General features: G+C 43.9%; 1 protein-coding gene across 3 annotated transcripts in view; it reads right to left on the minus strand.

The window, feature by feature from the left end:
* Positions 1-14078, minus strand: part of WDR70 (WD repeat domain 70) — a 234086-nt gene that overhangs the window by 109492 nt on the left and 110516 nt on the right. For all 3 annotated transcript variants that reach the window (XM_040420963.1, XM_040420961.1, XM_040420960.1), the window contains one exon: positions 3366-3540. In XM_040420963.1, coding sequence (XP_040276897.1) covers positions 3366-3540 — 175 coding nt within the window. The remainder of the gene's footprint in view (positions 1-3365; positions 3541-14078) is intronic.

The raw sequence follows: 14078 nt of genomic DNA on the forward strand, positions 1-14078 counted from the left end.
GAGCGTTTTTTTTTTTTTCACGCATCAGTTCTGCGTTGCGTGAAAAACGCAGCATGTTCTATATTCTGCGTTTTTCACGCAGCCTCGGCCCCAAAGAAGTGAATGGGGCTTCAGTGAAAAACGCACTGCATCCGGAAGCAGGTGCGGATGCAATGCGTTTTTCACTGATGGTTGCTAAGAGATGCCGTTTGTAAACCTTCAGTTTTTTATCACGCACGTGAAAAACGCATCAAAACGCATTGCAACCGCGCGGAAAAAACTGAACGCAATCGCAGACAAAACTGACTGAACTTGCTTGCAAAATGGTGCGAGTTTCACTGAACGCATCCGTACCTAATCCGTATCGTTCGTGTTAAAGAGGCCATAGAGGTTTGCAATAGTAGCTGAGTGAATACACAAAACGGTAAGATATTTTTAATTAAGACTATATACAAAAAACTTGTGAAAACAAAAACAGGATACATCACACAAACACATAATAAGTATACAGCAAGTGCATTTTACCTGCATCACCTGAGACAGTAGCAGAGGAAATCTAACATTACATTGGGCATCCACATCCACACCATTCATTGATGGCTTGAATTCGCCATTAGTGAGCGCTAAATTTTATAACACGGCTCGCCTGAAGCCACCAGTAGAGGGAGCTCAACATATACAAATTTAAATAGCTTCTATTCATCTTGGTGATAACTATGTCTTCAGTATCCCCCCCTAGTGGCAGCTACAGGTAGACAGAATTTCCACTTTTAACTTTATGGCTGTGCAGTAAATTTTGAGCTATTTAACAGATGACAGAATATAAAATTGATTTGATTCGAATGAATGGAAAGTTCACTGACGCAAGTTGGAAAATTGAAAAAAAAAAAAAAAGATGGTGGTCTTCTATATGCAATGATTATATACAGCAAAACTACTATATATAAGTAGATGAGGGAGAGAAGGAAGCAAAACCTCTGCCCAGCGCAATGAGCAATGCCAGACATATACATCGCGCCCCCCTCATCATGCCCCCGCTGCACTCGCACAACATTGTGACACTAATAGCTTTCATGACACATTCATCTTCTATTTTATTACAGTGTGACCACATAACCTCCGAAAGTATATATATACCAAAGACTATTAAATCACAAGATATAAGTCTATGGATAGAGGGGGGAAGAACAACGGGAGGCCAAAATTACAAGGTTATCCGAATATCCTGAAAGTTATTGTATGGAATTTTGCCAGAGTGAGTAGAGAGGAGAGCAAGGCCTCTCTAATTTTTTACTGGATTATATTGCTTTACATTTGTTCTGGCAGTTTATAGCCATCTAAAAGCATTTAGGAGTTTTCTTTAGGGTAGGCCATCAATGCATGATCTTGGGGGTTCCATCCCCAGTAAAGAAGGAGGCTCTGCAGTACCAAAGACAACCACATGTCAGCACGGATGTGACTGGGAACGATATGACAGAGATGGTGCCCATCACCACTCACTGTACCCTCTATTCTTTCTGCTAATCCCTATGATGCAATCACACATTGATAGACATTAGTTTGGAGATCTGGAGATAACTGAGATGAAACTTGACTCTTTGGGGCACCTGGGCCCTTTCAAACTAGCGATCCTGGGGGTTTCAGATCAAGGACCCCACACTAATGTAAAACTATGTCAGAATGTAACATGATAGAAGTTTTTCTTTTTAATCTGGAGATATGTCTTACAGCTTAACTGATAAGAACAGTAGCAATCAAGAACTGTAGAGATTAGGGACTGTAATGGGCACGGCTTACACCCCACATTCTGATCTTCAATGTTGCACACATGAGCAGATACAAAGATTCTGCCTTATAGCTTACAGGTATATCTTAGTCCCAGATTTATAATGTGCCATCATATACATGGTATACTTTGTGGCACCTTGGTCCCTTCAATATAATAATCCGATCATAGACCTCCAGCAATGTAAAAACCGCAACTGTAAGAATGTGACATGATAGATGTTTTTATTTTAAACCAGAGGTATGCTCTAAAGCAGTGATTCTCAACCTGCGGCCCTCCAGCTGTTTTCAAACTACAACTCCCAGCATGCCCGGACAGCCTACAGCTATCAGCCTACAGCAGGGCATGATGGGAGTTGTAGTTTTACAACAGCTGGAGGGCCGCAGGTTGGGCATCCCTGCTCTAAAGCTTAAAGGGGTTTTCCGGCATTTTGATAATGATCCATAGGACGGGTCATCAGTATTCGATTGGTGGGGGTCCGATACCGGAATTTTCAGAAGGCAACGGCACTCCTGTAAGCCCCGTGGCCTTCTCTGTGCTTACCGAGCACAGCACAGTACATCGTATAGCGGCTGTGCTTGGTATAGCGCTTAGCCCCATTCACTTCTATGCTGAGCGAGATACCAAGCACAACCGCTATACAATGTAAGGCACTCTGCTTGGTAAGCACAGAGAAGGCCATGGCGCTCACAGGAATGCCTTCTCAAAACACCTGATCGGTGGAGATCCCACGTGTCGGATCCCCATCGATATGATACGATACGATACGATACTGATGACCTATCCTGAGTATAGGTCATCAGTATCAAAATCCTGGAAAACCCATTTAAAGGGGTTGTCTGCTTTATCCCTACATAGCAAAAGTAGCAGCACGGCTCACCCACCACTCCTGACGCACATTTCGCCAACAGCTTTAAAGCCGTTGGCAAAACATGTGGTGGGTGAGCAATGCTGCTACTTTTGCTATGAAGGGACACTAGTGACGCCCTGCAGTGTGTTACCTTTGACACTTGCCTTTACTACCATTAATTGATTCGATTTTGTGATTATCTGTACTTTGCAAGCTGACTCAAACTTCTTAATTTTTATCTGTATCTTATGTGGCTTTATCATATATTTTTAACATGAATTTTCAATAAAGATGGTAGTTTTATCATGTTATCTTGGGTCTTGTACCTTTTGTTTGGTGATATGGAAAGAACAGTGGCGATAATAAACTCTATAGATCAGGGACTGTAATGGGCATAACCTACACCCCACATTCTGATGTTCAATGTTGCACACCTTAGCAGATAAAAAAGATTTTGCCTTTTAACTTATACTTATTCAAGTCTTAGATCTGTATGGCACCATGCTAAACACTGCTCACTTTGAAGCACCTAGGCCCCTTCAATCTAGGGGGCTTCTGCTTTTAGATCCCCATCAACATAAACAGTTTGGCTGTCAGAATATGACATGATAAAAGATTTTATTTTTAAACTGGTTAGTACAGTAACTGAAAACATAGGGGACTGTAATGGGCATGGCTTACACCCCACATTTTGATATTCATCAATGTTGCACTCAAAAGCAAATAAAAAGATGCTGCTTTATAACTTACACTCATATTTCGATCCCAGATCTGTATAGTGCCATCCTGACATCCAGCAGCTATAAGTTTGCCATCTCTGTTGTACGTGGCGCAGGTTGGGATGACTCGTTTACCTTGTGCTGATCTAGGTTTAAAGATACTTTTGTGCTTTTTATCATTGGAAACATCCCAAGTCCGGACGGTTCTGTTGAAGAGGAAACAATATTATAAATTGTAAAGACAGATGACAGTACGGTAATAGTATAAAACAGGGGGCAAATACAGATAGAGGACCCTTGTGCAAGAATCGCAAATAGGAACATAAACATCATGCAATCTAATAGAGGAAAAGGAAGCCATATTATTCCTTTTTATCTTATGCTCCATTCACACGTCCGCAAATAGGTCCGCATCCGTTCCGCAATTTTGCGGAACGGGTGCGGACCCATTAATTCTCTATGGGGACGGAATGGATGCGGACAGCACACAGTGTGCTGTTCGCATCCGCATTTGCGGAGCGCGGCCCCGATCTTCAGGTCCGCAGCTCCGCAAAAGATAGAACATGTCCTATTCTTGTCCGCAGCTGCGGACAAGAATAGGCATTTCTATAGTGGGTGCCAGCCGGGTGTGTTGCGGATCCGCAACACACCATGGACGTGTGAATGGACCCTTAAGGTGTAACAGCCAACACTGCATTTCTCATCCTAATCCTCCTGGTTCTGGAATACAATGCAAGAATTACAGTAAAGACTGACAGGCAGAGATGTAGAAATGAATCACTTGATAACATTGTAGAAGAATTCTGGTATTAAAGCAGTTCATGTAAACGGGGACAGAATTAATGTTTGGCTACTTTCACACTTGCGGCGGTGTGATCCGGTGGGCAGTTCCGTCGTCTTAACTGGCCGCCGGATCCGCCGCTGACTGAAAGCATTTGTGAGACGGATCCGGATGCGGATCAGTCTCACAAATGGATTGCAAGGACGGATCCGTCTCTCTGCTTGTCATGCGGACAGTCTTGTATCTTTTTTCACATTTTTACCGGTCTGCGCAAGCGCAGGCCGGAAGGACGGATCCGGCGTACATTCCTATGGGAAAAAATGCCGTATCTGGCATTCAGGCAAGTCTTCAGTTTTTTGGGCCGGAGATAAAACCGTAGCATGCTACGGTTTTATCTTATGCCTAATCAGTCAAAACGACTGAACTGAAGACATCCTGATGCATCCTGAACGGATTACTCTCCATTCAGAATGCACAGGGATATGCCTGATCAGTTCTTTTCCGGTATAGAGCCCCTGTGACGGAACTCTATGCCGGAAAAGAAAAACGCTAGTGTGAAAGTACCCTAAACAGCGCCACTCTTCTCCATGGGCTGTGTCTGGTACTGCAGCTCAGCAGAATTCACTTGAAAACTTCTATACTACACAAAGCCACAAGAGAGGAGCTATTTGTAGAAGGAAGCAGCCATGTTTTTTTCTTAACCTTACACAAACCAACAATGAAAATTTTGGCGACGCCTGGCTACATACGGTATGGGAAGCTACGTAGAGGTTTCCAAAGAAGCTGTCTAGCCATGTAAATGGCCTTTTCTCCTACATGGAACGACTTTCCTGGTGGAATTAAAGGCATGCACACATAGCTAGGAGTGTACAGAACAGTAAGACAAACACATTTGTCTTCTAATTGTACCCCCTTCCTGTCTAATAAATTCCCCTTCACCCTCCACAGGACCCCGGCCATTCTCACGTTTGTAAAGAGTCCACATGGTGTCTGAACATGTAGCTGCAATACCCTGGGTTGTATCACAGGCTCGGATCGTCGTTTTTCACCCTGAACCGCATCTATCAAAGCTCCACGTCGGGTTCAGGAGGAGAATTGTGTGCGTGGAGTCATTCATCTCTCAGTCGGGAAATTATCACTAATCGTGTTTTCTTTTCACCGTCATTAAAACTATTACGCTAATGAGCTAAGTGGACGTTTACGCTGTCACTGGGCTGGTGAGTCCATAACGGACGGGAAGCCTTAGAGAAGGCTCGCACGTTACCGCCGCCGCTTGTCACGTCCGGCCTGACGCATATCGGGAGGCTGCAAACTGGTCCAGACCAGTGGTGGACGGAGACTGTAACTATAATATCAGATTTATATTTCTTGTGTGTAACCCTAACCTGCGACCACCTTAGGTGAGGGTCAAGGATACTGAACGAATATATATATGGCGGGTCTCCATGATGGAGAAGAGAGTGATCATTACCAACTTTGTACATTGCTGCGCAGCACGTTGGTGTTATGACAGGTTGAGGTCTTATCATGAGAGGGATGGATTTCTTAAAGGGGTTGTCCAGCAGTATTACTTTTTTATATATATGGCTCATTGGTGGTAAAAAAAACAAAAAACAAAAAAAAACACACTCATCAATCCACGCTCACATGCTGGGAACAATAGGAAAGGACCAATCAGTGGCAGGGGTGGGTCCCCGCTATGGCCAGTGACTGGCGAAGCAGGCCTTTGATGGCATTTGCGATGTTTGGAGCCAGGACCAGGAGGTGGAGAGAAGTGGGGACCGATGCAGCGTTGAAACGGCAGCCATGGGGCGAGTATGGCTTCTTTTTTCACTTTTACCTACCTGTGAGCCTTATGCTAAAAAAAATATATTTATACCGCTGGTGTCCATCTTTTAACGCTATGTTGTTTTTAAATCCAACATTCTGCAATAATCGAAAGATATTTTTACGGGGGTCGGAACTTTTTTTTTTTTTTTTTTTTTTTTTTTTTTTTTTAACTATCGCGCTCCAGATCCACTACATAGACATAGAGGGAATTTACTGAGACTGGCATTTCATCCGCCATTCTTAACGCAAAGAATGTTATCGTAAGATGCACCAAAAGCTCTCTTTTTAAAGGGCATCTGTCTGCAGGATCAACCCTACCAGCCGTAATGCCTGGTAGGGCTGACCCTACTGATTAGGACCATACCTTTCATCCATGATCCGTTGCTGCATTTAAGAGAAATATGTGTTTTTATAACTAAGCAAATTGGGGCTTAAGTCCACAGAGGATGGGTCTAGCCCCTCCATTCACCTTAGCTCATCCAATCTGCTTCCCTGGACACTTCACCCTCCATCTGATGGACAGAATCAGGTGTCCATGTGGAGAAGGGGAAGGGGGGGTGTTCAGTAAAGCACAGCAGAGCAGTTAAGGTGCACTTGAGACCTCAATTGCATATTTTTCAAAACACTCACTTCTACTAAATGCAGCAACGGATTGAAGGATGAAAGATATGGTTTTAATCAGCAGGGTAAGCCCTGCCAGAAATTATGGCTGCTTTAATATGGTGGATCCTGCTGACAGATTCCCTTTAATAAATTTGGTGCATCTTTGCCTGTCCGTGCACCAGAAATGAAAAACTATGCCCACCAGTCCACCGCAACATCCCTTTAAAGAGGGTCTGTCAACGGGCCATGCAGCCCTAAGTAAGTTCTTCACTTTATGGGACAGTCCTACTCTCCTATTAGCTAAAATGGCAGACAAAAAAATATTCTGTCATTTGGCTAATAAGAGCGATCAAAAAAAAACACACAGGACATATAATTAGGCATATGGAGATTATGGAGGAGGGTCCGAAACCTCTCAGTGAACCACAACAGAAAGCCGTAAGAGCAACTACCTTTCTGGAGGACTTGAGCCACCCTTGTAAAACAAGGATGTTCAGTCATGTCAATGGCCAACATGTAATACCACATGTCTCCTGAAGAGGCTGCTGTAGGGCAAATGCCTAGCTTGCTGTGCTCTATACTGGCCAGATCAGCCAAGAAAACATGGCACATGTTCTGGGTCCATTGTGGCTAATAGACTGGGGTCCCGAGGGGATAATATCACCATTGGTTCTTTTTCCTATTCACCATGGCATGGGATCCATCAAGCACATGATCAGTCCGTACTGGACAGCAGGGTCAGTTCACAAGAAAGTGACCGGCACATTAAAGCTCTGATGTATCAGGTCAATCAATGGCTGGCTACATAAGAGAAGGCCTAGAGGTCCTACTCACAAGATCATGGTCTTGTCCAGTAGGGAGAGCAGAAGATCTTGGGCCACAGCGGGGTACTATATTAACTCTTCAGCTTTCTAGCAATACCAAAAGTGACCAGAACGAGGCGGAAGATGGAGAACCCGTAAGATAATGCAGCAATCTACAGCTCACATCTGCTCAGCATATTTACAATTTTTACGACTGCCCGGAGAGCGATTGCCGGTCACTTAAAATGAACTAAAGGTTCCTGCCGGACGGCCTGGAGGAAGTGGGGGAGCTGGGACGAGGCCAACAATCAGAAAACATAACCAGTTCCAAACCTATATATATATATATATATATATATATAAAAGATAGCCAGATCTACGAGAAATAACATGGCGTCCTGCGGTGCTACAGCGTTCAGTAAATCTGCTAAGGCATGTAAAATGTGTACAAGCTGGTCCGTCATTAGTCAGCCCACCCATCCAGAAGATTTAGGAATATACAGTATGTTGTAGATATTTTATTGAGGAGGCTACAGCAGGGAAGGTCAACTGCAGCTGTAGCTTATAGGGCTTTTCCCACCAGAGTAAGTAATGGTGGTCTGACTGCCAGGTCCATCCATGGTCCATGGAATTAAGAGATATCCTCTGGACCACCTGTCTTATGATGACAGCCTCGGTCCATACATCCTACAAAGGTATATGGAAGCCATAAGTGCAGAACTTCGTTCAAATCCACCGTCTACCAGCCATAGAAGAATTAGTCAGAAAGAGTAGCTCCAGGTCTGTGAAACTCTGTGTGGCCATGCTCATGGTCACCGGTATAAAACACCGGTCTTAATAAACCTTTAAGCTGGCGGTGGTTCTGCCGAAGTTATGAAGAAGCGCCGGCCTCTTCATAACTTTGGAGGATCCTGCACTAGTTCTAAATGTAAGACAGCTTCCTTGCTGTCTTACATTTAGACCTTTTTCTATGCCTGAAACAGGCGTAGAAAATGGTAAATGAGACGACCCCTTGCTTGCCATGCCCACTTATTTAGACCTAGTGTGAGCGGGGCGAAGTCGCAGATTGTGGCGCATCTCATATTGATGACCTATCCTGAGGATATGCCATCAATGTAAAATTCTAGGAAAACCCCTTTAAAGGAGAACCTTACCTAAAGTCATCCCCTGTTTTATACATAGAGGACACACCATATATTCCACCCACTGCCAACTTCTGAAGCAACCCTTGAAATAGCCAGGAGACTTTAAGCTAAAAAAAAAGAACCAATTAAACCCAGATTAGTAACTTCTCCTTATCTCAAGCATTACAGGGAGAGAAAACATGGAATGAATGGTGTTAACACCTGCAGGAAATGTCCCGTGACATTGACCACAATCCCTCCAATCATTAGTATGGAGGAGAAGCCATAAACTGGAGATTGAGGAAGGTTTATCATGGGGACATCAAAGAGCCTCACTAATGGGGGGCAATAGGGCAGCAGAAAGATGAGAAACACCCTCACATCCAGGACCAGACAGTACAATGAGAAAAGGTAGTCTCGCTTGGGGGAGCAAAGGAGCAACACAAGACTCTGTTCCTTAAAGCAGCCATTCATGTCCCTCATGGAGATCCCAGGCTTTGATTAGACAGGGTTGTAAATATCTCCGGGATTGAGTGGCACCCTGATAGCGATCTCTGGCCCTAGTAACACTAACCAGCTCCCTCCATTAAAATGCCTTGAAAATGGCACCAAAAGAAGCAAAAGACAATTCCCATCCTGCTTCATTTCCATTCTTTGGAACTGCACCTGAGCTAATACCCTGTAATTAAAGAGTCCTGATGAGATGAAGACCAGACCTTCTCCGAGGGGCCAAGGATTTAAAGCCTTGTGTACACAGCAATATTTTACTGATCTTTACCGTAGACTTTTTGCCACTTTGCTTACCCGTGGAAGGCTATAAAGGACGTATTTATATTCACGTTCCGCGTTGCGGTATGTATATCTGCCAGTGAGGCACATGTGTTTTCACGGAGTAGACAGCGCTTTATGATTTTACTGGGCAAATGAGAAGGGATCTGACGTCTAAGGGTGATTAATCGCGCACATAACGGGTAGATTTTCCTACTAAAGCCGCCTGACGTTTATTAACTGTGTGGAATATCTAAATGATCTATAATTATCTATATGCGACGTGCACTCGTTCACCTGAGGTCTGGCCTCTCCATCTGCCGTAGCTCAGGGAAGAGAGATGCAACCACCGCAGCCATTTTGGAGAAGGAGAACTACAGCTGCTATGGCATTGGTAATAGGATCCGATGTGCAAATTCTGCAAGGTCTGACACCTACGCGGTTATGAAGTGTACATGACTTTGGATTCACTGTCCATTCAATGGGGACAATCTTCTCCATGCGCAAAGATTGAACTTCCACATTCTTCCCACAGATGGGGTTATAAAAACACTATTCACTTCCATTGGAAGCTGGTTGTGAGCAGAAGGGATGAAAATGTTAGGGTGGAATCCGTGACAAAGTCCTGACCACGTGAACGGCCATCAAGCATGCATGTATTAAAGTCTGCTCTCTCATTCTTCCTTTTTTGGGGGGCAGGGGCTGATGTGACACTGTGGCCAATATCAAAGAAAACCAGTCAGGATGTGTCTGGAGAACCTTGAGGAAACCCAAAAGAACACACCAGAACATACAAACCCCATGCAGATGTGGTCAATAGTCGGATTCAAATCCAGGACCCCAGCACTGCAATGGAACAATACTAACCATTGCGCCACCATGATGTCCCGCCATCCAAACCAATTGACTTTACTTAGAGTAATGGAACACTGAAACAGGAGATCCTACAGGAAACAGGAGATCCTGGCTGAGGTCTGCAAGCCCCCACAGACATTTGGTTTTAAAGGGGTTTTCTGAGAATTAGGCTGGGGCTACACAGCGATCTCAGCTGTGACACCTATGGCACAATCAAAGATCCCTACATAGCAATGCAGCAACTGAACTAAATGGTGTCAAAGTACATCTCCCAAACCCAGAATCAAAAACAAATCCAGCAGTGTTGGATTTTTAGTGATTCTGGGGTCACGGCTACTCTGCAAATCACGCTACCACCCTATTCATTTCAATGGCTGCCCTGCTGCACAATGATCTTTAGTCGTGTGACGGGCACACAGCCAAGATTCCAGTGTTGCCATATCCTTAAAGGCTATGTACACCTTCTGAGACAATTTTAGTTTATGATTGCATTTTACTCATTATTGGCTAAAAATCATATTTTTAATTGGCCTTTATTAAAAAATATTGAGCCATTCTGTCACAAAGGGTTAACTGTTTTCCTAACTGTGTGACTGGTACTTTCACTAATAAACCTCATCTCTAAACTACTGAGAGATCATTAACACTTATTTAAGCCACATTGTTATCAGTAATATAAGAACTGATCTATAATGAGTGTTTATAATGTCAGAGAGCAGAGATAAGGAGTCTGTCTGCTCCTGGTCTGACGGAAAAGGGAGAAAATCCATAGGCTGCTACAACAGCATTTCAGGTCTGTACACAAAAAATGATTCCATATTTTTAATAAAGACCAACTGAAAAAATTATTTTTAGCTGAAAATAAGTACAAAAAAATTGGTGTACATAGCCTTAAATATTGATGAGCGGTCCTCTTGACACAGCATCAGCGATCAGCTGTTTGAAGGGGCTGCAGCATCTTCAAAGTTGTCATGGTCTTACCTTCTTGCTGTTCTCCTTCGTTTGACATGTGCTGGCGGCCATCTTGGTTTCTGGGTTTCTTGTAGCCTTCCACCCTGCGGCTCCTCCTTCCCACTGGGAGGAGCTGGATGCCTAGCTCATATATATAGGAGGTCTGTGGCTTCAGTTCCTTGCTTGGTCCTCCTGTGTTCACATGCTTCTAAGACTGCTGCTGCTTCTGGTTCCTGATCCTGGCTTCGTCTGACTACCCTGCTGGTTCCTGATCATGGCTTCGTCTGACTACCCTGCTGGTTCCTGATCATGGCTTCGTCTGACTACCCTTCTGGTTCCTGACCCCTGGCCTCTCAAAGACTCTGCTTCGGTTTCACCATCCGTTTGGACTTTTGCCTTACAGCTTTATTTTCAATAAAGCCTTCTTATTTTCACTTATCTCTTGTTGTACGTCTGGTTCATGGTTCCGTGACAAAAGTATACCAAGCACAGTGCCCTACACTGTATAGTGGCTGGGCCTGGTATTGCAACTCAATCCCATTTACAGTACTTGTATGGGACTGAGCAACAGAAAGATCACGTGACTGATGGACATGACCTCACAGGTCAAACGAGAAGCCACAGCGACTGCTTGAGCGCTGCAGCCCCTTCCAACAGCTGATCATCGGGGATGTTGGGGGTTGGACCCCCACCGATCAGTTGCTCATAATGTATCCTGAGGATAGGCTACCTATACTAAAATCCTGGACATCCCCTTTAAGTATCTTGATTTGTACTCTCTAAGGAATTGAGGTTATGTTTCATGTTTAATCAGCCTAGAAGGTAAGGAAATATTAAAAGCTATTAATTATGAGGCCCAGGGCCATCCTGAAGGTGGACAGGACCTCCCAGAGGAGAGCGAGAAAGGTCAGAGGGGAGACTGTCGTCTGCATACACGCTGATCCTGTGATGGATGGAGGTATGTTCTAAAACTTGAATGTCTGGCTGTTGCGTATAAGAAGGGATGGGGTGCAAAATCCACAAAAAACGTTGGAGGCACCGTCTGGTCTGTCCCAAATTTGGGAGGTGAACATCTACTGAAATCTGGTCACCAGCAGTGAATACACTTATGTGCGGTGAATACAGAGAACTGATGGGGGGGATGGGGGGGGGGGGGGGGGCAGAGGAAGATTGTAGCAGTCGTAGGACCAAATCCTGAAATCAGAAATGTCCATGGACAGTAAACAATTACGCCATATCTCCAGATCGCAAGTCCTGCCGATGACATCTGCGGCCGGAGAGATAAAAATAAAACTAAAAGAACACGAGATAAAGGAAAGCCAAGGAAATGTAATCACTTGTTTTCCAGCTAATTATAATAGTAATATCTGTTAAATCACAAAATTAGGCTGAGTTCACATCACGTTTTTCCCATCTGTTTAACATATACCAAAAACTTATAGGTTAAACGGATGCCTTAGACTGATGCCATACATTGATCCGCTCACCATAGAGTTCCATTGTAAAAAAAAAAAAAATAATAAAAAGTATACTTCAAACAGAGGCATAAAATGTTGTGAACCCTCCCTTAGAACTGAATATTGCTGTACTAAAAAGAGAAAGCTGAGAAAGCGCAAGCACAGGGTTACAATTGTTTGGGGAATAAAATATTATGATGAACACAGCGCTCTCATACTTCTGTAATGATAAAATACTGTCTGTCTGCAGCCACTATTAGGAGATGTTCACTACATACTGTCTATACACTGAACTCTATGACAATACAGTATTCAATCATCTCCTGAGCTCCCTCTAGTGGTGGCTGTATATATCTGTATGCAGTAATCTCCTGAGCTCCCTCTAGTGTTGGCTGTATATATCTGTATGTAGTAATCACCTGAGCTCCCTCTAGTGTTGGCTGTATATATCTGTATGTAGTAATCACCTGAGCTCCCTCTAGTGTTGGCTGTATATATCTGTATGCAGTAATCTCCTGAGCTCCCTCTAGTGGTGACTGTATATATCTGTATGTAGTAATCTCCTGAGATCCCTCTAGTGGAGGCTGTATATATCTATACACGGTAATCTCCTGAGCTCCCTCTAGTGGTGGTTGTATATATCTGTATGTAGTAATCTCCTGAGCTCCCTCTAGTGGTGGCTGTATATATCTGTATACAGTAATCTCCTGAGCTCCCTCTAGTGGAGGCTGTATATATCTATACACGGTAATCTCCTGAGCTCCCTCTAGTGGTGGCTGTATATATCTCTATGCAGTAATCTCCAGAGCTCCCCCTAGTGGTGGTTGTATATATCTGTATGTAGTAATCTCCTGAGCTCCCTCTAGTGGTGGCTGTATATATCTGTATACAGTAATCTCCTGAGCTCCCTCTAGTGGTGGCTGTATATATCTATACACGGTAATCTCCTGAGCTCCCTCTAGTGGTGGCTGTATATATCTCTATGCAGTAATCTCCAGAGCTCCCTCTAGTGGTGACTGTATATATCTGTATGTAGTAATCTCCTGAGATCCCTCTAGTGGAGGCTGTATATATCTGTATGCAGTGATCTCCTGAGCTCCATCTAGTGGGGGCTGTAAATATACATATGCAGTAATTTCCTGAGCTCTCCCTAGTGGTGGCTGTATATATCAGTATGTAGTAATCTCCTGAGCTCACATTAGTGGTGGCTGTATATACCTGTATGCAGTAATCTCCTGAGCTCCCCTAGTGGTGGCTGTATATATCTATATGCAGTAATCTCCTGAGCTCCTTCTAGTGGTGGCTGTATATATCTGGATGCAGTAATCTCCTGAGCTCCCTCTAGTGGTGGCTGTATATATCTGGATGCAGTAATCTCCTGAGCTCCCTCTAGTGGTGCCTGTATATATCTGTATGCAGCAATCTCCTGAGCTCACATTAGTGGTGGCTGTATATACCTGTATGCAGTAATCTCCTGAGCTCCCTCTAGTGGTGGCTGTATATATCTGTATGCAGTAATCTCCTGAGCTCCCTCTAGTGGTGGCTGTATATATCTGTATGTAGTAATCTCCT

The sequence above is a fragment of the Bufo bufo genome, chromosome 2 (assembly GCF_905171765.1).
Source record: "Bufo bufo chromosome 2, aBufBuf1.1, whole genome shotgun sequence".
NCBI lineage: Eukaryota > Metazoa > Chordata > Amphibia > Anura > Bufonidae > Bufo > Bufo bufo.